The sequence below is a fragment of the Protobothrops mucrosquamatus genome, unplaced genomic scaffold (assembly GCF_001527695.2).
Source record: "Protobothrops mucrosquamatus isolate PMUCROS unplaced genomic scaffold, P.Mucros_1.0 scaffold1382, whole genome shotgun sequence".
NCBI classification, from domain to species: domain Eukaryota; kingdom Metazoa; phylum Chordata; class Lepidosauria; order Squamata; family Viperidae; genus Protobothrops; species Protobothrops mucrosquamatus.
In genome coordinates, this window is record NW_015387570.1 from 241,805 (window position 1) to 266,105 (window position 24,301).

Below are 24,301 nucleotides of genomic sequence, written 5' to 3' on the forward strand. Positions count from 1 at the left end.
ATTATGCATTTAGTATCACTATAGTCTTAGCCATTAATACAGTAGAAAGATAAACCTAAGATTGGTTAAAAGGTACCTTTGATTATGAAATATACACTGTACCTATTCCCTGTAGGAGTGTAGGAGGACTAATTCACCTGATTGAGGTAGCTAAAGACAGCATAACTAATTCTCACTCACCAAATTAGTTTACTGTGAGTTTCATTGGAAATAGCAGCTAAGTGACCTGGACGGGTTTTTCCAACTTCCTAGTTCTATATTTTGCCCAAGTTTGGGCTGTTATATTTGTACTTTGAACAGCATTTCCATTCACTTAAAAAAAATATTCTGGGAGATTAATTTGTTAATGGAATTGTTGCCTCACAGAACGGGACTAGTTGCAAATCACAGGAAGTCTTTCCTCTAGTCTACATTCTTGAATTCCTACTCTGTTTAAAGCTTTCCGGACAGGTAAGCATATTCTTCAAACAAAGCACTAGGTCATCCTTTATATTTATTTATATTTTATGTTATTGCTTTGTTGCATTTTTGTTTTTCATATCTATGCTTGGGTGCAAGAAGATATAAGAGGTATGGTAAATTGTGTGCTTTGCAGCATGGCAGCAGTTGCATCATTTATTTGCTTATTTATTTTTAATGCAACGAACCAAGAGGAGCAGGGATTATGTAACATGAAGGGAGTTCTAGACATATATGGTGCCAAATTCTAGCTGTAGATTGAATCCCAAGGACTGAAATTATTTCATTAGTTACTTTAATATACTGAATGTTGCTGTTTTATTTCTTACCCAACATTTTAAATCTGCTATTATTTTTGGCAACAAAAAAAGCTAGCTTGTAATCCACTTGTTTATGGATCAATTTTTGAAGGAAAAAATCTACATGGATTGCATAATCTTCCAATGGCCACTGTAATTCCTCAGATGGGGAGAGAGAAATGGATGCTCTTTCAACTCCTCCAAATGCTGCTGCTATAATAAAGGAGAATACTATGACTAGCACTGATGATGTTACCTAGTTTGGGTAATGAAACATCTGCAAGAAAACAAGCAAGCTCAGAGAGCACCAAGGACCCTGCTGCTGCTATAGTCAGGCAAAAACTGTAGTTATAGTAAGAAAGGAAACCTGGCTTAATCTTGATGTTGCATTGTGAATAGCCTCAAACTTCCAAGCAACCCTAGTTTCAGATGTATAGCTAAAACTTTCATTTGTCTTGCACCTTTTATAAATAGCATGTTTGTCATCCTGATTTGGGGTTGCAGGAATTAGTATCAGAAGTGATAGCTAGACATTATGGTCTGAAGGAATACTCATAAATCAAGCTAGGAAAGGTAGGATAAGGATGGGGGAACTATATAGACACTATACTGTGCTACTCCAATATACCACATTGATCTATAAATTCTGATTAACTACTTTAGTGCACTGCTTAATTGGAAAACACTACTTAATCAAGATGCCTCCCAGGGAACCAATTTCCACCTAATGATATTTGATGGCAAGGACAGCTGTTTAATTGGGATGGTAATTCCACATAATTGGAACACCTTCAGGTAACTGCATGATGCTTAGATTGGCATGCTTGTCTGTGGCGCCTTGGGCCTTATCTGCTCTGGGGATAAAAGGTGGGATCCTAGTTAATTTCAAACTCTATTGTATCCATCAGGATATCAGTAGAATCTGATCAGGTTTCATAGCCCCAATATTAGAGATAATGAAAAGTGTTACACTTCAGCAGTGTGTAAACAATGCATTACTTGGCTTACTGCAGCTATCACTCCCTTTCTTTAGCAAGCTCCCTGCTGACAAGACACTTCCTCTTGTTCTGGCCTGATGACTCTATTTTTCTATTTGTCACTAAAATTCCAGCTAAAGGTGCTTTGAGGTTTGCTTTTACAAGCAACCTGTTTGTGCATAATTGGACATTTACTTTCTTTTTTCGTGTGTGTGTTTAAGAGTTAATATACTATTGCAATATATTGCACAGTATTACTCATATGGGGACAAAATAAATGACATTTATTTTGCTTTTGCTAAAAGTATACAGAATGGCCAAATAAACTAAACATTTGCGAAAGACATAGACTTTAAAGTTCAAGAAAAAGGGGGGGAGGGAGAATGGCTGAGACAATTCTAATATTCTGCATATTTTCTGCTCCACTGCAAACAGCTTATTTATTCTCTATTTCCAATTTTTCTCTTTGCATAATGTTGGTTTTACAAAGATATAGAGTAATAATCAATAAATTTCTTTTCTTACAATTTTGTTTTATCAAGAAATTGTGCTTCCACCTTTATTTGAATTGCTTCAAGAAACTTATTTTCAGAAATCAAGAAAAATAGATCTGGACATATGCATATAATTGTCATCCCTTTCTATGAAAAATCATAATCTTTCAAACAATATATTTTTAAGCTTGTTCCCTTGTTAAAACAGATGTGGCCAGAATTTTTTTTGCAACAACATTTTTAAATATTTAATTTTATTTAAGATTATGAAATACAAAAGAAGAGTCTATCATTGTCAGAGAAACCTAGTATGGAATATGCAATGGAGCTTGTCCTACAAGATGGATGTAGGACCATCACTGGAGATTAGATGAAGCCGCCAACATAGAAAGGGGCCTTGGGGTTCTTAAGCCAAAGAAGCTAAAAAAAAAGCATATTATAGAATGGTCATGTGATCCAAGAAGAAAGCCCTTATTAAGCCTGTATCTGAAGATATTCAAAGATTTCCACCAACGTGACAACGTGATTATAAAGTAGTGTTGTGTTTGCCAAGTCACATAAATGCTTGTATGGAAAGATATTTCAGTAGTAGTAATACTAACCTAAAAAATAAGGAAAAGCATAGCAAAGATTAAAAAATGTAAAAGGTATGTACATATAGCTTAAAAGAAAAAAGAAAAACATTCCTGAGGTTACAATTGTGTTGAAAAAGAAGAGCAAATTAAATCAAGTGAACAGTTTGGAATGGATGTACTTCAGGCCTACTTTCTTGTTCTAATTCTCAAACTGGATTCTGTAGAAACATACAGCCTATGTATGATACATAATACAGGTATATTAATGATGTATCAATACGCACATTTTTTCAGTAGTGAAATAAACTGGGACTGTTTGAAAAAAAAATTATTTGTTCACACAATGAGACTTGCTTCTGAGTAGACCTGCCTAAACCTTAATGACTAATCAGGAAGCCCCATTTCAAATAATACATTTGCCATGAATTTCCTTTTTGATATTTAACTCATATGCAGTATGAAGAATTTTGGTTACTGTTTGAACTATTGGAATATATATCAATTAAATATTTTGAGCATTCTAAAGTGCTTTAAAATGCCAAATTTTAAAACAAGCTGATATGATAATCATATGTGGGCTATATGGTATAACTGAGGAAAGATACAGGAAGAAAAACAGTTCTTATGCAAGTTGACACACATTTCCTGTTCCAGCAATGTTTTATTTTGGTATCTGCCCCGGAGGATGGATATACAGGCCAGATTTAATAATAATAATAAAAAAACCTCCCAACAACAGGAATCATACAGATAATGGAATTTTAACTTTTTGATTTGCTTTTTTCTCTTATAAAAAGCACTCCTTAACAAAATATCTTCTTTCATATAAAATACCATTTGAGTCATCTTTTCAGTTACTGTGTTTTTTTAAAAAAAATATTTTGTAGTTTTTTGGGGGATTGGTGATTTTTTTAACTGGGCGGTTTCCAAAGTCATTTCCCCTTCACCCCAAATGCAAAAATTCCACTTTGACAGTTGATGCTCTGCGAACACTTTATTACACAAGTTACATTCAGCTTCTGAAAATAGTGTTCTAACAGTATAGCCATCTAAAAATAAGACATCCTGGAAACACACAAAGTCTGAGCAAGAAGGAAGAGAAGGGGGAAAAAAATCCAATTATAAATAGAGACTTTTTAAAATCTTTCCCTTAAAGTAATAGAATACTTGTGATATTTTTTTAAAAAAATAGGGGATTTAGTGGCTCTGTTTCATTGTGGCACTGTTCTGTGATAGATTAAGGGCATCGAAAGTGAAAAGGCACCAAAGAAAAACTGAAAACCAAAAGTATTCTTAAAGCTGAGGCTGGGACTTATTTACAAATATAGAGATGGTCCCTAATTGAAATGAGTAAATATTACTATTTTAAAGCATTTTAAAGCATTACTGCAATAAAGTGGGATTGCTCTGCTTTATTAAAAGGTTCACATAAAACAATGGCACTGATAGGAAATGTTCACACTCCAAAACTGAACTGAAGCAAAAGGGGAGGGGAGGGAAAAACAAAAACAAAATTAATCTGTGTACAGCCTCACAAAGGACTAGTACAGTTTACAATTAAATACGTAAAATCTTAAAACGTGCTAAATCTGGCAATCTTTGTAGACGCGGACCATGTAACAATTAAAGGCCAGTTTCAAGAAGAAGATGAGGGTATCGCTGGAGGCTGAGAGACGGGTTCTTCCTCTTCTGAATCCGTGGCATCCTCTTCCTTTTCCTGATCACTCCCTTCGGTACTAAGTCTGTCAAACCCTTTTCGACTATAACCTGCACGGCTTGCAAAGAAATTCCCAAGATTGAGGCCTCCACTGCCTTTTCCTGCAATGGAAATCAACTTTAGGACGAGGGTCATGTTATTTTTCAGACATTTTTTATTTATTACTGAATATATTGGCTTCCCATCTTACCACAGGGTAATTCTGGGTGGCTTACAAAAAGACATGTTAGTTACGTTATTATTTTGGTTTTTTGGGTTTCAACTTTTTCAGCTTATCAGCTCCTTCTGGTCAACTTCAAGAGACACCTTAAAAGACATTGAACTGTCCTCTGATCTTTCAACCAAAGGCAACATCTACCCTCTTTCTATTTCTTGTCAAGTGAGACATGATACAAGCACAAAGCGGAATTTGGATTTTGAAGTATAATAGGTTTTGCTTTCTCTTTTCTCTAATCCTTTGCCTCTCCTTGCTTAAAATTAGCTCAGAGATATTTAGAATTTAGGCTGACAGAAACTACTACTATTTTTCTTCATTTAGATAAAGATCAGGTCTGGGAAAGGAAATCAATTTCTTAGTCTTTGCTTTGCCTGTGTTCCTCTAAGAAATCATCAATTCCCAAAGGCTTTGTCTGGTATATAAGTAGATGACTCACCAACATCATTACAGCTTTCTCATCAGGAGTAACTGCTGGATTCATTATCAGAGGAAAGACAACTATACAAGAGAACATGCAAGGGAAATAACATTTAAGTTTTAGAAAGGCTACACTAGTTCTTTTATTGTACTTACCTCTAAATCTGCCCAAAATTCTACCTGAGCTTGAATCATGTTTATGATCAACATCAGCTATAAGATTAAGAGACAAATGTAAATTAGGAGCAAGAATTTTAAAATGAAATTACAAGAAGCAAAACATGGAAGAGAAACAAAACTATGCAGAGTATTACCATTAAGGCTGTGATTTACAAATGATTCTAGTTCCCACTGATTCCTTGAACTATATTTTACTTGTCAAGCCAAACATAAAACCACCTTTTCTGACTGATACTTTTTCTGCTGTCCCTGAAAAAATGGTGAAGTCAAACTAAAAAGCTGAAACAATATAAATTGTTTTAATTTCTTTTTATAATACACACCAGTTAATTCATAATTGATATTCATATTTTCTTTCTCACACACAAACACACAGCCTTTTAAAGTTAGCAAAACTAAGTTGGTTTTTGTAATATAGTATTCAAGCTATCTTAAAAAAGTTAATAAACTTTCATTCAACTTCAGATATTTAAAATACTTTTTTCTGGAAAATTTCATACTTGGGAGAGAAAGCTGCATGTAATATTTGTGAATCCAAGCTCTTAAGGTCTATCTTGATTACAAAATGTTTCTTGTATAAAGTATGACTTTCCTCATAAAAGTTACACTTACTCAAAACATTTTATATGTTCAGTTGGGGGCAATAATTTTCAGTCCAAGGGTAATATATGTACATTATACAGTGTTTAGGAGGAGAAATATACCCAAAAAAGTGAGCATAAAAAAGGAAAGAGTGTATTTCTGTTACTAATTATCCATCCAAAACTGAAATTTAAAGCTTTAAAAGTAACATTCAAATTTGGAAATAAACTCTGATGGTGAATTTTGACAACAATTAATGGGGTTTTGGGGCCTACAGGAGAACATAGGAAGAAAAGGCATTTGTGTCCTAATAAAGGCAATGAGAGGATTAGATATCTTATGTGCTTTCATCCCTTTTCTACTCAAAAGCACATTTGAAGCTGCCTTTCCTTAAAGAACTGGTATGGAGTTTAAAGAGGCATTTGTCCATAAATTCAATTCTTTTCTGAGAATAATGCTTAATAATTGCATCGACATGTTTATAGAGCTGGCTAGGGAACAGATTTTAACAGTATGCTTTTACCTTTGATGCTGCTGTGTGTATTTTTAGTGCACACAACTGAACTGCTGCTATAATTTTGGAGCCTTGCAAGCACTGTTTTACGAGAGGTTAAAACAGAAAGTAGCTGTCTTTGGATGGCACAGAGAGAATCAATGCCAGAATAGATTCTAACAAATACAGGAGAAACATCTGAAGGAATGGGTGTTTCCATTCTATTTTGTTCAGGAAAAGCTAAACAAAACAGCAAGACCGTTCCAACAATCCTTTTTATGCAGTAGACATATATATTCCCTTTCATAATAAGCAATGCTATAAACTCAGAGTATTATCCCAGATACCACAATAACATTCATCCTAATTGAAAACTGAAGTGAATATAAAGAAGAACATTACAACACATCCTGATTTCTCAGGACAAAGATCCCACGATGTGTGTTTTTTGCAGTCAGTTAACATAATCAGAAATTGACAATGCTGCGGCAGTGGGAAATAAATATTTTTGAAGTTCTTCTATGTTATAAAGGTGTTTATATGCTTGTTACCAGGTTAAACACAGATTAATTACCTCCATAGATTCTTGTCTTTCTCCACCAAATAAACATGGCAATTGCCAAGAGGACAGCTACTGGAATAATTAGAAGTGTTGTAATAAGAACAAAAGAAACAGAACTGCTAGCCTGCTGGACAACTTGATGTCTTTCTTCTTTCCTTAAAAATTCTTTTGATGTGGGTTTCTTTGTCAGCGTGCCTTCTATAATTGCCTCTGCTTTTTTTGGAGAGAAGAAGAGATTAAAGACAGATTAACTCTTTTGATCCATGCAGAATCTGCTACAATATAATAGTTCATTTCAGAACACCTACTGCCACTTTTAAATACTAGCTTTTAGATACTTGCCTTGAAGAGGGCAAGTATGATAACTTCCTAACAGAAAGTCAAAATTATTGACTGTGCAATCAATTGTTTGCAATTCCTCTCAAGTGCCTCATGTAATTGCTGGAAATTTCTATACTTGTCTTTGGTAGATACATGATGGATTTGTAATCAAGGCTCGCCAAACAGAGAGAACTTTACTTGTTAAAATTCATTCTTTGTGTGTAAAATGAAACACTGTTTATTTATCCTCACAATCAATTTATAAAGTTTGTTCTTCAAGTTTGTTCTGTAGGTGTGGTGAGCTCTACAGTACTATAGATAGCAATGTGTGACTTTGAATCCTATATTTGTGGCCAGTCCAAAAAGACTAAAACAGATGGAAGAGAAAGAGGATGAATGTTTACCCATATGATTCTATGCAAATGTTGTTTTTACGACTAACAGTATAAAATACTGCTGTTACTGTATACTAGATCCTTTCCATGATTAAAACAAATTTCATAAGGATTTTAGAAATAACAGTATTATTCTCTTAATGTTCCTCCTCCTTATAATTTATTCATTCTACTCCATTCTCCTACTGTCATCATTTTTGGACCAAGGACACTTAGTTCCTATTGGTGGTTGTAACTCATTGCCTAAATGAAGCTGATCATACAATTTAATATTTAACAAAAACGTGTGTGTGTCAAACTATATCCTTTTATTTCATATGCACAAGTATTTTCCGGACAAGCATCTATATAATCACAGAATGTCATTTTGCAAGGATGATCTAGTCTAATCCTCAGCAGTGTGTAGGACACACAATTAGACTACTAATGAGAGATAGCTGTATAGTCTCTTTAAGATCTCCAAAAATAGAGAATCTACAATCTCTACAGCTATACTGTTCCACTTTATATCTGATGGTCTAACCATCAGAAGTTTTTTTTCTTCTTCTTATACTTAAATATAAATAGCTGCTATTAATTCTAGCCCTAGTTTCTGCAGCCATGGAAAATAGTTATTGACTATCCTTCCTGTAACTTCCTTTTATGTACTTGAACATCATATCTCCATTTAATCATCTTTTTTCTAGGAGGAACTTTCCAAGCTCCTTCAATCTATTATTCAGTGCAGGACCTTAAGTTCCTGTTTTATTTTCCTTGACCTCATTTGATCCCTCTCTATTTAGTCAATATCCTTCTGGAAATGTGTCACCCAGACTCAACACAGAATACTCTTGCTTTAGTCTCACTAGAACTGAGAACAGCAGAATAATAACGTCAGACATCTTAGACATGACGTTTCTTCTAATGCAGCCCAGAACTGCACTCACCCTGTCTCCTACTGCTGGCTCACGTTCAATTTGTTGTCAGTGAATACACCCTTGTCTTCTCAGATATAGTGTTTCCAAGCCAAGCTTCCCCCTTCCAAACAGAGACTGCATATTTTAGAAGGGAACTCCTGTATTGTATGTTGAGTCTTTGCTGGCTCTGAGTTTTGCAAGCCAATCCCAAGAATTGTGTAGACCAAAGCCAGTCCACCCCCACCCCCAATTGTTGGAAAATAACAATGGAAAGGCTGGGACAATCAGTCTTCAAACTACACATCAACATTTAATCTTTCTATTGCTCTGCAGCTCTAGTTCAGAGTGATATGGAACACTTAAGGCACTGCTTGCAAACTAGAAAGTACAAAACATTCTTGATGTTTTGGGGATGGATGTCTTCAAAGAGAATTCATGCATAAGTTACAAAACAATTGCTGATCACAGTGATCAGAACAGTTGCAACACTCAAAGCAATTGCTCTCATAACAAACAAGTTCCATTTCATGCCTGGGTTTTGTTCCAATCTTTAAATTAAACTCTCAAAACACAAAATCAGGGAAATCAGAACAGCTTCTTTGTGGTCAGATTGTTTTGGGTTGCAGCACTTTGCACATTCCTACACAGAAGTAGCATCTTCCCGTGAGCCTAAATGGCAGAAATAAAGACTAACCGTTTATTTCCTGTATTTCAATCCCAGCCTTTTTAACAGACCGATGCTCCATTTCTGAAACACAGAAATTGCTTTTGAAACACTGTGATGTCTATGATTCATTGAACCAGTAATGGTCACCAGTTGTGATACATAATTGATGTTGCAAGTATAAGAATGCACAACAGCTCTAGAATAGCAGGGGTTATACTATAAGTAGCATACAGTAAGTAGTACATTTCTTTCAGAATAAATAATGAAAGGTTTTCTACCCAGGAAATCAGAAACATAAACCAAAATGTCAGCACAAAACATTTATTCTTGATGTGTAATAGGTTGGCAGAAGATTGTGATCAGGGAATCCTTTCAGTTCTTTCATTCATATCTATTTCTGCTTTCAAATGTCTTCATTTTGTTGTTTTATTATGCTTTTAAAAAATATAAAATGAGAAAAATATCTACAATAGAATGATCCCTTGAAGACTTTAAGTCAGATACTGAAAGAGACAGTTTCAGCCAAGAACTAGTGCCAACTTCAATGACCAAGTGATAGTAAATATTCCACTGGGTACAACTTATTTAGGTTAACAAGATGTGAAAGTGGCACAGGAAAATGAAAATCAAACCATTTGCACAGCAGAGTGACTACGATTCTCAGCTGGCCTGTCAATGGACATTGCATGCCAGATGCTAAGGAACAACCTGGGATGAAGAGCTCTCTTTAACAAGATCATAAAGCCACACATGGCAACACAGCATTTAATATTGCAAATCATCTTGGTGAATCTCTAAAAGAGCAAAAGTAACAATCCCCGTTGGTCTTGTTTGGATTTGATTACAAGTTTAGACTCTTACTTAGTCTAGCTCTGATGATTCAAAGCATTATTTTTCCTTACCAATAGTCACTGAAAAAGAATAACTGTGTATTAACCACATTTTAATTCACAGTAGTTTCATAAGGCTTCTGAGAAATACGGGGAACAAGCAATTATTTATTAGCTAAAACTCTGGACAGTTTAAAATGTTGCATGTACAGAACAATGCTAACTTTTAAAAAAATCATCTGGGGTTTCACAAACACCTTAACAAAATAGAACTTTAGGGGAACCAAAATCCTTGGTTAATCCATCAAATAGCATTAGAACTGTTTTACAAGAATTTTGCCCCACATGTATTAAGACGTAATGTACAGCAGCTTTAAGAATATCATCTTTTTATATGAAAATATTAATGCTTTGATGATATAAGGCAACAATATCTTACTTTCTGTGGATGTAAATTTCCACACCGTGTTGGCATGAGCATCACCAACATATACTGTTCTGTCTTCTGAAGCAACAATGTCATGTGGCATCTCAAAATTCTGTGGAGGTAAATAGCCAACATATTAAAATAAGGAAGACATTGGAAATTATTCAGTAATTCAAGATGCAGAATTACAGGATTTCGACAAATAGCGTTTAAACTTTTAATCATAATTTGTATAAATTGTGAAAGATTCATAGCAGGGATATGGTTGAGGAAACAAAATATACTTTTTAACTATAAGTGGAAGACTCTGGAGAGATTTCATTCTGCAAAAATCCTAGATTACTTCTAAACCATCATTCTTTTGATAAAATAGATATTGGTGTTTTTTACTAAACAATGTTGTTTGTTTCCTATTCTCAATAATCAGAAAAACACATAGGTGGAAAAGGGAATTTATTCAAGTGCGGTTGACATTTGCTTTAAGTTTTCAAAGCAGACGAAAGCCTAGAATACTGATTAATTTTAATCTGATGGCAAACTGATTCTACATGCATAGTGGCAGCTACAGACAAGCTGAAAATAACAGAAAACACTAATACAATGTAGTGACTTGCCCTCAGTGAAATCTCTCTTCTCTCCCTACATTAACAAATCAAATTTATTTCTTGGCCTGTACTCTTATCTCTTTGTGGCTGTAGCCTAATTAAATAAAAGCCTTTCCATATGAGGCAATAAGCCACTGTGTGCTGCATAAACTCTGAGCCAGATATTGCATGTAGTATAGTTAAAGCTAAGTAGAAAAAGGAGAGTTCATTGAAAAATATTGGGAGACCATTTCCTCTTTCTTCCTTGAATTATTTTGCAGATTAAAAAAAAACCTAAAGAGGACCAATGCATGCGCTCCAACTGTTATAAAGCATCAAAGTGAGACTATTAATTTCTATTCTGTATTTTCATGTAAATCATACCTATAAAACTCAAATCAACAACAAGACAATAACATCAAATCCGGTCCAGTATTAGTATATAAAACCCCAATTTCCAAATATATTCATGCATGCTCTGTTATGTTACAATAGTGTTAGGATCCAGAAATCAGAATTCCGTACAGATAGCTTTTCTCTTTGGAACATATTTTTCTCTCTAGTTGGCATTCTCGCTTTAAAGTTTTTCTAATAGTCTTTCATAATTCTCTGACCCCAGAAATTTGCTGATTCTCAGACACAGATTAATGAAGCTGTTTCATCAATGTATTTAAATTTACCATCCTTTTGTTCTAGTTTTGGAAAATTCAACTACAAAATAGAAAGGGCAATCCAGAAAGTGCAATACCATCTGCTTCTGGTTCAGCAAACTAAGAATACTTTCAGAATTTGGCAAATAAAAAGTTATTGAATTCACTGCTTCCCCACATCGAGGAACATCCAAAATCCTTAGGATAACTCTAGATTTAATCCAGTCTTCAGTGCATTACTTACGTACATTTAAGGAAGCATCTTATGCAACAATTGATGCAATCCAATGGACCACCTAGTATGTAAATCTTTAAAGAGAAAATATATGCTGATTTCTTATTAGCTATTGCCACATTATTATTAAAATACTGTTGCAGTAGTTTGTCTTGCATATTAATTTTTTTAGCTGAACTCTTTTAATAAATAATTCAAAATAGTTTCTCTGACATGAAATCCCATGCGTTGTTAGGTTAAACATTTTAGAGTTAAGTACCAGATTGCACTGATAAGTTATTTAGTGATATTCTCTAATATGAGAAATCCATTACATGAGTTAGAGGGATAAATCCATAAAAGATTATTTTAAATCTGAGATTTTTCATAATGAAATTTGAAATGTGCACAAGATATAGAAAAGAAACAAAAAGAACATTCATGCATTTTTAATAATACCAAGTCAATTTTCACAATGTGTTACCTTTCTAAGTGGAATGAAAGTATCAACAATTTCTCCAGTTGAAAAGTTCATCACAAATGCTTGCACTGGCTCCCGGTCTCCAGGGTAAGGCTTCCCATTAACTGCATACAAGAGGCCACCTATAAACATACATTTATACTTTAATAATGTGTGTAATGAAAGGTTTATTCTTTATTACAATCCAGTCTAAGCACAACAATACACAACTGAGAAAAGTTACACATCCATATTATTACTGTTTTCATTCCCCCAATGCTCAATTGCACATTGAAAGCCATCTGTGATTGTTTTTACTATTGCTGATTTGAAATACTAAGGATGAGGAGAATCCACCCTGACCCATCCTGCAGATTTTGCAGAAACTAAAAACCCCTTTCTTACTATGCCATATAAGAGAAAGTACAAGAGAACAAAATAGACCATGCTTTGCATTTTGGCTGATCTACTACTATACAGAAGGGGTAAACTGACAAATTTCATGTTCATTTTGTTTGGAATGCTGATAAAATGCTAGGATTCCCCTTATAGGGACCTGAATGTCAGGAGGAGGAGAAATGAAGCAAGTGTTCCCTCAGTTGGAAAAATGGAACCATAATGCTTCTAAAACCAGTAAGCCAAGCATTGTAGAATGCTTTATTGTTTTGCAATCAAGTTTGGGATTTCAGAACTGCAGAACTGAAGTTGTTCCTTCTCTAACAGAATCTTTTTTGAGGAAGTACTCTTAAAATCAACAAAACTACCAATATACATGAGCTCATTGCTTTTGCAACAGTGAATAGCAACAATCTTGTACCATCACACAAATATTAATCCTTTTAGCTATGACTATTAGGAGATAATTAGCACACCTTGCAGAGTGCAAGTAGTATAATCTTTAAGGAGAAAAATACATTGGGAAAAGGTTAATTAATTGCTGCAACAGGATATTTATTAATAAAATGTACCCATCACACATCTATCTCTTTGTCTGGGGTCCTCACTAGTATGAATAGAGATAAAAGCTAGAAGTTCCCAGCCTTTTTTGCCTTTCCAGAGGATTGAAAAGCGTCTTGAATATTAATTATATATAGGAATGGAATCTCCTACATTGTCCCAAGAAATGTTACAGTTCCATTAGGTTTCTTTTACTTCTTCTCTTTAGGATTCAAGGTATCATTTACATCTTGTAAATGGATAATGTTTGGTTCAGGGCTATTGATAAGAGACAGTGTTGTGATGGCTTTACAAAAACATTTAGTTCTAAAAGAGTAGAAGCAAATACTTTAAAAACAATATGCTCCAGTATAAAGGATGGACTGGAGACCAGACAGAGGTAAAACTAATACCCTTCCAAGTCCACCCGCCCCTGCTTTATCTTCTGATTTTTTAACAGAGTTTATTTTTCATTAAATTGACTGAAAATTGTAAGCAAAACAAACAGGTTTCCAATAAAGCACTAACACAAAGAATCTGGTCAGGGTCTTAATCAAGATAAGTCCACTGAACATAAGAGGGCAGCCTTGTCACAATGTGTTCTTACAGTAGAGTGAGTGACTGACAAACATTGTGGCAAGATATTTTCTAGAAATAAATACCGTATAATGGCCTAAAAATTCTTCATGGGATTCAATGATTTAAGTTCTCACCACTACATTCTTGTAAAACTCTTTAATATCACTTACCCCATTTTTTTTTTTGTCTTATAGGGATTTTAGCTAGGTAAGCATACAGATAACTATTATTGTCATGGGTAGCTGAAAAAACAAAATATAATAAAATCCAGCTGTGCAAGTGAATTATCCTTAGGTAAGTAAAATAACGCTTCACTACATGTATTAAGACTGAAGTTGGGAACCAAAACTGATATTTAAAATTAGATAAGAAAAACGAACCACAACCTTAATTTTAAGTGAATTTTAAATTTTTATCCGTAGTATATTAACCAGCGGTGTAGTAACAATGTAAAAACAAATTGTACTGTACAATTTAATAATCTAAAGTATAAATGTTATAATTGCTAATTTATTCATATAGGACCAAAGATTGGTAGAACAAATATAAAGCTTACTTATGTAGATCAGAAGTTGTTTGCACACATTTTTAACCTTCCATAGCTTATTACGCACAAAGTCTTTCTTATTTTATATAAGGAAATTAATGTAACATTCCTCAGACTGACTTGGAATATGGACAACAAAGGAAAACTGAATTTTCTTCAAGTATCGTTATAGAAAGTAAAGTGTAACAGTACACAGAGAATAGATTGATTCAACTGAAACATCAACACAAGGGCAGGTTCAACCAGCTATGGAAACCAGTAACTAAATCTCTTATTTAAAAATATAGAAAGGAAGCTAGTATTTAATCCCAAGAAAAAAAATCTTTCTTGAAATGGGGATAGTTGGTGTCACTGATTTCTACCCAGGGTAGTTAGATTGTATTTGGATAAATGCTAGGAGAAGGCTTCTCTTATCTGATATTCAATATCTAGGAGTCTAGATATTTATTCTCTGATAACTCTCTTTAGCCTGAGAATGGAGATATATTAAATGTTTATAGTATGTCTCACTTGAAAAAATAGCACTCTGATTTCTATTCTTGACCTTTAGAAAGAAATCTATATTTATAGATAGTTTTTGCTTCTTTGTCAATAACTATTAAGATCTATTAAGGAAAGATCTCAGATAAAGAGATAAAATCATCTCTGTCTTAACAGAAAACAATCTCCCTAAACTTTAGGTCATAAAATGGTTAAATAATCAATAAAATATAAGGTAAAGGGTTCCCTGTGGGTTTTGCTCTGCTAGTTGTAGCTGACTTTAGGGGTTGGTACCCATCACCATTTCAAGGCCATTGAGGCAGAGCTGTCCAAAAACTTTTCTGTGGTCATGTGGCCAGCGTGACATCACACTGCAGAGTGGAATCTGTGCCCACCCCATTGCCGGCAATGGCAAAACCGTCCTGATACGTAATGCGATGTCGCGAGTTTGACATGTCTGTTTTACAGGCTTCTACATATTTGAAAAAAAGGGGGTTGTGGCTTTAAGAAATTTAAGGAAGCATTCTGCTGAAAGGATGGAATATAACTTTAAAAATGTAGCTGTGTGTCCCAGTATATTCTTAGATAAGCCTGGCATTTCTCTTACCAAAGATATTGTCAATTTCTTTATCTTTATCTTTGAAACAAACCATACATCATAGAGATATTTCAAATCAGATCAATATTCTGAAATGTGTCTCAGAGTAGATATTGCACCATTATCCATAGAAAATTTAGCTGAAAAGTATCAATTTGTAATACAGACAAATAATGAAAATAACAGTGGTAAGATCTGAATATGACAAAGGTCAAGCACATTATTCCTGCAAGTATTTGTAAAAACTTCAATAGATGAAGCATGTATTCATCTTATTAGAGGCAATAATTAATAGTCAACTGTCTTGAAAGGGAAACAAGTCAGTGTAGTTAAGATAATCATCTGTGAATGGTGCAGAAGAATAAAATTTGTTGAAGGAAACATTCTAATTATAGTATAATAAAGATATCCTCAACTGCTTCCATGCAGTTTTCTTGGTAATATTACAAAAAAAGGTTTGCTATTGCCACCTTCTAGGTTTTTTGGTTGGTTTTTTTTTTTTTTTTTTTGGTAATTTAGTAATCTAGCCTTGGAATCTCTATTGGTCTCCCACCAAGTACTAAGGACCTTATAGAATCTCTTTTAAATCTCCCAGAATTCTATGATTAGCTCTATTAAAGCAACTCAGGGCACAAACTCTGAATGCAAGTAGTTTGGCACAATGAGAGAATCAAGCTTCTATCTCCCCTATCTCCGTGGCCTAACGGATAACTCTAAATTCCATTGTTACTTAAGTGAAACCAGCATGCTAACTGTCACACATCTGGGACAAAACTCAGCCAGACTGCATTCTGCTAGCTACGAAATGTAAAGTCAAAGCAGTGACCTGCATGGATAATGATCAATGTCATAGAAACTATGAGAAAAATGCCAGCTCTCCTTTCAAAAAATGAAAATGCTGCTCCAATGGTAACTTTTTTTTTTAAAGACAAGCTGGCACTAAAGAACTAATGAAATAAAATAAATGATGCAAACATGCATTCTGTGAAGCACATCTCTAAAGATACTGAAAATAACAATGACTTCACAAATGAGAAAACACAGGAATGTTTGGACTACTGAATAACAAAGGAAGGATGAGTTTGCAAATAGATTGTTAAAAATGTTTGATATGAATTGAGAAAGACCCGTGCTTAACTTCCTATTTCAGTGTGAACCAAGCACTTTCTCTTTTAGCTCAAATCTCACATGGCTGGGGTTTTCTCTGGTGATAAATAGGAGAGACATTCTATTTTGCCTTGAATTAGTAATGAAAAAGTGGTATATAAAAGCAGAAATGAATACATATCTTTCCATTTTTGTTATAGAAGATATGGGATGATACTAAAAATAGCAGCTCATTTTCAAATAAAAATATGTGAGGAACTGAGGCTAGTAGTGGTGACAAATTGAAAACCAATTCAGCAATGGTAAAACTTTCCGGCTTTAAAAAAAAAGGAAAAATGAAGCAAAGTTATACTATTTGTGTGTGTTTGTGTATTGTGTGTATATATATATGTTTTCTGAGGTTTTTGCGGGTGTTTGTATGTAGGTCTTTGGTTATTCGGGTTTTCTCCCGCGTAAAATTGGAAGTGTCTTGGCGACGTTTCGACGAAGTCCCATTCGTCATCAGACACCAGCCTGAAGATGACGAATGGGACTTCATCGAAACGTCGCCAAGACACTTCCAATTTTATGCAGGAGAAAACCCGAATAACCAAAGACCTACATACATACATACATACATACATACATACATACATACATACATACATACATATGTAGGTCTTTGGTCATTTGGGTTTTCTCCCATGTAGAATTGGAAGTGTCCTGGCGACGTTTCGACGAAGTCACATTCGTCATCTTCAGGCTGGTGTCTTCAGCTTCGTGCTTCTGGGAGTAGTGTGTGTATACTCCCAGAAGCACGAAGCTGAAGACACCAGCCTGAAGATGACGAATGTGACTTCGTCGAAACGTCACCAGGACACTTCCAATTCTACACGGGAGAAAACCCGAATGACCAAAGACCTACATACAAACACCCGTGAAAACCTCAGAAAACATATTTATATATATATATATATATATATAATGTGTGTATATAATGTATAAAGAATACATTATAAACATACTGTAAACATTACTGTGCATCTAATAGAGAAAGTAGTGTTGTGAGAACAGCTTTTCTTTCTTCCTCTAAAAAATAGTACAGCCAAATGTCAGCAAATGAAGTTTAAAAGAATAAGCAGTTTACTCAGAGTTTACACTTAGCAGTATATAGTAGTTATGGTAGGCTACTAACTTGGGTGTGTGTAAAAAAAAACCCCAGACAAATTCTTGGAGTTTAAGACTTAGCCCACTTTCCATTAAAATTATTCCTAAACAATAGTAACAAAAGGTACAATACCTCTCAATACCAGATACTAGGAAATATAAGTGGAGGATGCTGTAACTATGTCTTTCCATTGGCATCTTTTTAGCCATAGAATGCTGGATGATTTTGCATTGTGTGGCTCTTAGGTTTTAAAGTTCCCTAGCTGGAATTGTTCATTCTTTGGGTAGTTCATTGTAAAGAACTACCTCTATCTCGAAAATAATACATCGAAGAAGCAAGCTAGATGGATTGAAAACTGTTATGTTCTTGAGAACTATAAAAAAAATTCCAGACTTCCGGTTTGACATCAGTGGCGAGACGGATGCAGGAAGACAGGGCTCTGTCTTCCATGCCCGATTTCACCCTGCTGAGGGCCCTAAAAGGGCCTAAAGTCGCCCCAAAGATGTGATGAAGAAGGAGGGGTGCCTCATCGATCACCAGAGATAGCGGTCTTTCTGTTCGATCTGAGGAAAGCCCTCCAAACCATCAGGGGAAAGACTGGCTGCATTAGCCACTGATAACAGAAGAAGAAAAGCACCAATTAGCAGATCATAAACAGCATGTTCGGAAGTGGATGGAAATATTTATCCTTTTTTTACTATTTTACAACTGAATTTCCTGGGAAAGGCTCCCAAGAAGCTAAAAACCTCCGAACGTGAGAAAGAAGGAGATTGTAGCCCCATCCTTCCAAATAATGGAAGCAGCATTTTAATTTATTTTATGGGGAACAGAAATACATAATACTGAAGTGGAAGTAACATAAAGCTACAGTTTTGATGAATTTGAGAACTAGATAATTGTTAAAATTTTCTCTTTGGAAAAAAAATTGAGGTAAAATATAAGAAATCAACCCTTTGTTTTAAGAGTAGAAAATGAATTTTGAATGAGATCTAGTGGTAGATTTGATTATAGCACTACAACTAGATTCCTGGCTGCTTGGTGACTCCTAGCTTAATAGAGAACAGCTGGTAATAAGGAAAATAGTTTGGCATACTTATCACCCTGACCTTCTTGGATTATAAACACCTACTGAGCTTGGACCTTTAATCTCAAGAACTATTGGGAGAGAAAGAAAAATTTGACGTTTGACTACGTCTGGCTGGGAGAGACTTCTGAACTGTTTTCAGGGTGGTTGAACATTTTGAACACTTTGAACATTGTGGATTACAACCTTGCCTGATCAACAATTATTGGATGCCTGAGACAAAGGATCACTACAAAACAGTGCTTTTAGGACTGGACTTATATTCTGGAACCTATTGGATTACAAAGGCTACACATAAAGACCAGAAAACTAAATTAAACTTTGTTCTACTTTTATTAAGATTGGTGATACTAGACAAGACTTGTATTTGGAGAACATAAAAGTTTTGACAGATTATCTGGAGGGAAAAAACAAAATGGATGTTTTACACCTAGCTAAAAGTGGTAAGAAAATATACCTTGCACCTCCACTTGAAGTCCCCACCCAGGCTAATCAAGGAATGATGCCTCTAGAAAAAATAAACAACTTTCAGAAGGAAATATACTCTATGCTACAACTAATTCACCAAACAATTGTTGCACACAAAGAGGACACAAAAAGAAACCATAATGAAACTAAAAACAATTTAGATAATATAAATGAGCAAATCTCCAAATTAAATCTACAACTAGCAAATTTGTATGAACAAATTTGTATGAACAAATAAACCAGAAATCAGAAGATGAAGCAGAGGAAATTAACCCAGAGACAGAAGAGATAAAAGAAGGGAAATATAAACTGTCATATACAAATAAAATACTGCAAGACTTAGCCATAACAATGAAAATGGAAAAGGCATTTTGCTCCTTAGGTCTGCAAAATATACCTGATGATAAGAAAGAAGATTTTAAAAAATGGAATATAGAGTTGTCAGGGGAAATATCACAACTTGGGAGACAAAAAATGAAAAGAGAAATTGAGGGAGAAGGAAAATGGGAGTTGTTTAAGGAATATAAATGGGCGGAATTCCCCCCCCCCAAAAAAACCAAATACCCTACCTAAATTGTCTTCCTCATGCCAAGCGACTTTTACAAAATTAGAAAGAAAATTCCTGGGCGATTTAATTGCCTTGGTGTGGAAAGCTACTTAGCAAAGAAAGAAAGCGAGAGTTAGACTTAAAAAACAGAAGATTTGACCTATTAGAGGGGGCATTATATGATTAAATATCTGTTTGAATATGATTAAAAGAACGGATGATCCTTAGATATAATTAGACTTTTATAATGAAAGATATAATTTAGAATTAAAATAGCATTTTTTCTTTTTTTGATATGGGAAATATGAAAATAAGAGGATGACTGGTATGAATAAAACTCTTAGTCATATAAATGTAATTAATATTGAGAAAATCATAACTGACAAAGTTATTTCAAATATTGATGGGAAATCAAATTTTTAGCAAGAACATGAAAAACAGGATATTGATTTATGAATTGATATTATTATTTGTATAATATTAGTAAAATATGATGAGGATATTTATATTTAACTTTGTGTGCATCAATAGTAGCAAGAATTGTAACTGTGTAATGAGGGGAAAATGGAAAAAATATGGGGGAGAAAGGAGGATCAGGGAAAAAACACTGGATTGTGCAGTACTGAATAGATTTATATTGAAGAAGTTAATGTTAAATATATGAACCCAGACAACACATTGTTTACTAAGCACCAAAGATTGTAATTCTTAAAAATCAATAAATTCTAAAAAAAAATTCCAAAGGCTTAGGAGAAAATGTGCAAATTAGGAATGGTATCAAGCAGAACATATGACTACAATACTATGAAGCCTTATATAGCTTAGGAAGAAACATCAGTTTAGTTGAAAAAATACATGACTTTTCTGTTAGGTTAACACCCGCTGCCATTTCTTTAGGTCATATTCATAATCAGTTGCAGATAGTCTATGCATTTAGGCTATGTTTTTCTCTCTAACAAAAGTTCTGTTTTGGAGTTCCATTTCTCTCCTAAACAAATGGCTAACAAACATAGTTTTGTTCATATATACAGAGAAAGTCTCCCTGACTACTAGTTTTCGAGCACTGAAAAAGAAAATCTGCAGGTATTGACAATAATTAAATTTTATTTTTTTAAAAACTGTAGAAAAAAATCTTAAAGAGCCACAGAGACCAAGAATAGAAATGATCGATGCAACACTTTTTCATATTTACCTGGAGTGTAAGCAACTGCAAAAACCTCTCTTCCAAATGATGGATGTCTGATCTCTCTCACAAATTTGCCTGTTTCTGGCTTAAAACATTGAATCCGACCATTCTCTCTGTCTGCTACACATAGCTGATCGAAGTCAGATGCAAGAGTTAAACTGTGAGGGATGCTGAACTGACCCGGTTTAGCATGACCTACAGAAGTTTCTGAAAGAAGAGATATTTATTTTAAATATGACAAAACTAAAGCTACTATTAATGGTCACATTTGAACAGGGGTCTTCAAACATGGGCCCTTTATGACTTGTGGACTTCAACTCCCAGAATTCCTCAGCCAGGCACGCTGGCTGAGGAATTCTGAGAGTTGAAGTCCACAAGGCATAAAAGGGCCAAGTTTGAAGACCCCTGCATTTAAAGAAAAATAAAGTGAAGAAAAAAATGTGAAGCAACCACTGCAACTTTAAGTCTCTGAACTTATATAATTAAGCATCTTTTCCCCTTGTTCTTGGGTTAGTGACTAAATTTAACAAACGACTGTATATAAAAAGAATTAAAATATCTGTATCTTGAAAAATCCAAATATCCAAATGATTAACATATGGTTTAATACTTTTTTATTACCCATTTAAATTACCAATGGTAATTTAGGCTCCTTATACAATAAGAATGCATTAATGTTAAAAGTATATTATGTTATAAAATATTTTATCAGCCTTAGCAACTTTGAGATGCGTGGACTTTAACTCTTAGAATTCCCCAGCCAGCATTGGCTAGGAATTCAGGGAGTTGGAAGTCTGCATATCTTAAAGTTGTTAAAGTTGAGAAACACTGGGTACAAATCTTTGATTTCAATGTGACTTAGAGGGAGAGAGGAGGGCAAAATCTGAACTTTATTTTATATATACATTGTTATAGCCATTCTCCAAAGAGGATTTTTTTCTTAATTGAAAGATAAGTTATGGAAGAGGGGTGACGTACTGTTTATAAGGTAAACCTCTCTTGACTTGTTATGCTGATAATGTCATCGGCAGTCTGTGTATTTATAAGGGTCAACGACCTAGGTGACGGTGTAGTCACCCAACCGTCTTCACTATAAACAGCGAAGGTCCAACGTTTCGTGAGGGATTTCAGAGCAAAGGAGATTCCACACCATCTGATGCCAGTTTGAACACCTAACAACGTAAAAGAATAAAAAGCTTCACTTAAGTGAGACTAATACAAAAATGTTATAGCTTACAGGAAGATCAAACATTTGACCTGTAGAATATATCTTTCTTTAGAGAACAGCTGTATAGACATTAAGATTCATAAGATCATTGCAAAATCTATTGTAAGAACTGGATTCACAGGTTTTGTATAAAATGTCAGCCCATGGGTTGACTGTATTTTACCCAAATACAGTAAAAAAATATTGACAAATATTTTCCTCAAACCACACTAGATTAAAACAAATATTATACCCAAAGTGTTAGTTAGAGGCAGTAAATTTAGATTTTCTTGCTAATATAGAAACTATTTCTACATACCTGGTGAAGAGCTACATCTGTCACCCAGTAGTTACCATTATTATCTATACTCAAGCCATGAGGTAAATAAAACCTGAGAATAAATGAAAGTAATATTAATTAGAGGAAGAAAGCAGAATTAAAAACAACTGGTTTTATTTAGTTGTTTTATTCAATTGTTTAGCTCAGGGGTGTCAAACTGCCGGCCCATGGGCCGGATGCGTCACGTGGAAGCCGCACCCACCCCATTGCCGGCAATGGCAAAACCAGCCCGATACGTTGCACGATGTCACGTGACGTCGCGAGTTGACATGCCTGGTTTAGCTGTTCCAAGAGGTGGACCTAGTGTTATCTTATTTTCAGAGAAATGTTACAGCTATCAAAATTAAGAAGAGTTTTGCAGCCCTTTTCTTTTTTTCTCTTTTCAATTAGTTCCTGTCTTTAGTATTATACCTGTGACAGATGTGAAGGCCAGGTCCACATATCAAGGTCCAATTAATAAACCTATTTATTACTAATTATGCCTATGCATAGGAATCCTTTCAACTAACAGTTAGCACCTGCTTAGATTTAGATAAGGGTCAGCGGAATTCAGGGGGGGGTTAATGTGCTTGTGGCTACATAGAGATTCTAGGCTGATCTCACTTTTAACTCTACCCCCAGGTTCTGCCACTCCTTGTCCTACAACTTGTCATTTGTTGAGAATGACATAGGGTTGCCTGCTTCAGCAGGGAGTTAGTCTATATGATCTCCAAGGTCTCTTGCATCTCTGTTATTTTGTATTTTGCAATTATATTATATTCTGTAATTTGCAAATAATTGATTCCATTTAGTCTCAACATGGTGCTACAATTACTCCACTTCAAAACTGATAATCAGATAAAAGTCACTAGGAAAGGACGCAGTCCATCCAGGTTATGTTAGAGGCAACCATAGATACTTTCTTTCCCAACTATTGATGGGTGAAAAGGAACAGCCAAAATATCAGGGATATCTTCATCCCCTGTATAATCCACAAACACCTATTACTGAAACTAACCTGGTAAACTCCAACTGGAATTGACTAATCATGCCTCCTGCTGCTAAACTCCGCAGCTGGTCTAGAAGCATATTGCATTTGACAATATCAAACACTGCTAAATTATGGCAAGAACATTAATTTATGGACAAAAAATATAACTCTATTTACCTGAAAAGCTTTCTCCCCCTAATCCCGCCAATATATTTTAAACATTAGATTCACTGAGAATATGTAAAAGAAGTAGGAAGTTTTTCTAGGTAAACTAACTGATGGGGTTCATCTTCCCCTTGAATAAACATTGTATCTGAACCTTTTAATTGGGGTTATTACAGGTTCAGGAAACAGATGATTTAAGAAAGTATAATCCTCTGCAGATATACAACTTGCAAAAGCAATGGTTTTAATTATTTTATGAAAATATGCAAAAGGTATGCAAATAAATCCCAGCCTCAACAATTTTCCAATATCTTTATTCTTTCAGGTGTTGACAATCAATGTTCTCTGGATAGTAAAAGCGTATTCAGCTAAATATGTCTACAAATTTCATTGCAATTGAAAGTCCTGGTAAGATAGGATTCTTGATCACGGGCAAGCCTTGTAAATGTATTCAGCTTAAAATTCCCTAATGAATCTTAATTGGCAGTGTATAAAGCTTTGCAAAGATGATGGGCATGCAATAC

General features: G+C 34.6%; 1 protein-coding gene across 1 annotated transcript in view; it reads right to left on the bottom strand.

The window, feature by feature from the left end:
- Window positions 1–3,445: 3,445 nt before the first annotated feature.
- The window catches only part of LOC107292589 (peptidyl-glycine alpha-amidating monooxygenase), a gene marked incomplete at its 5' end in the record, with an annotated part of 29,903 nt that continues 9,047 nt past the window's right edge, over window positions 3,446–24,301 (bottom strand). Inside the window, 10 exon segments of the mRNA XM_015821693.2 lie at window positions 3,446–4,622; window positions 5,312–5,368; window positions 6,985–7,185; window positions 9,279–9,332; window positions 10,521–10,620; window positions 12,441–12,559; window positions 21,102–21,302; window positions 22,100–22,185; window positions 22,230–22,267; window positions 22,622–22,694. Coding sequence (XP_015677179.1) covers window positions 4,441–4,622; window positions 5,312–5,368; window positions 6,985–7,185; window positions 9,279–9,332; window positions 10,521–10,620; window positions 12,441–12,559; window positions 21,102–21,302; window positions 22,100–22,185; window positions 22,230–22,267; window positions 22,622–22,694 — 1,111 coding nt within the window.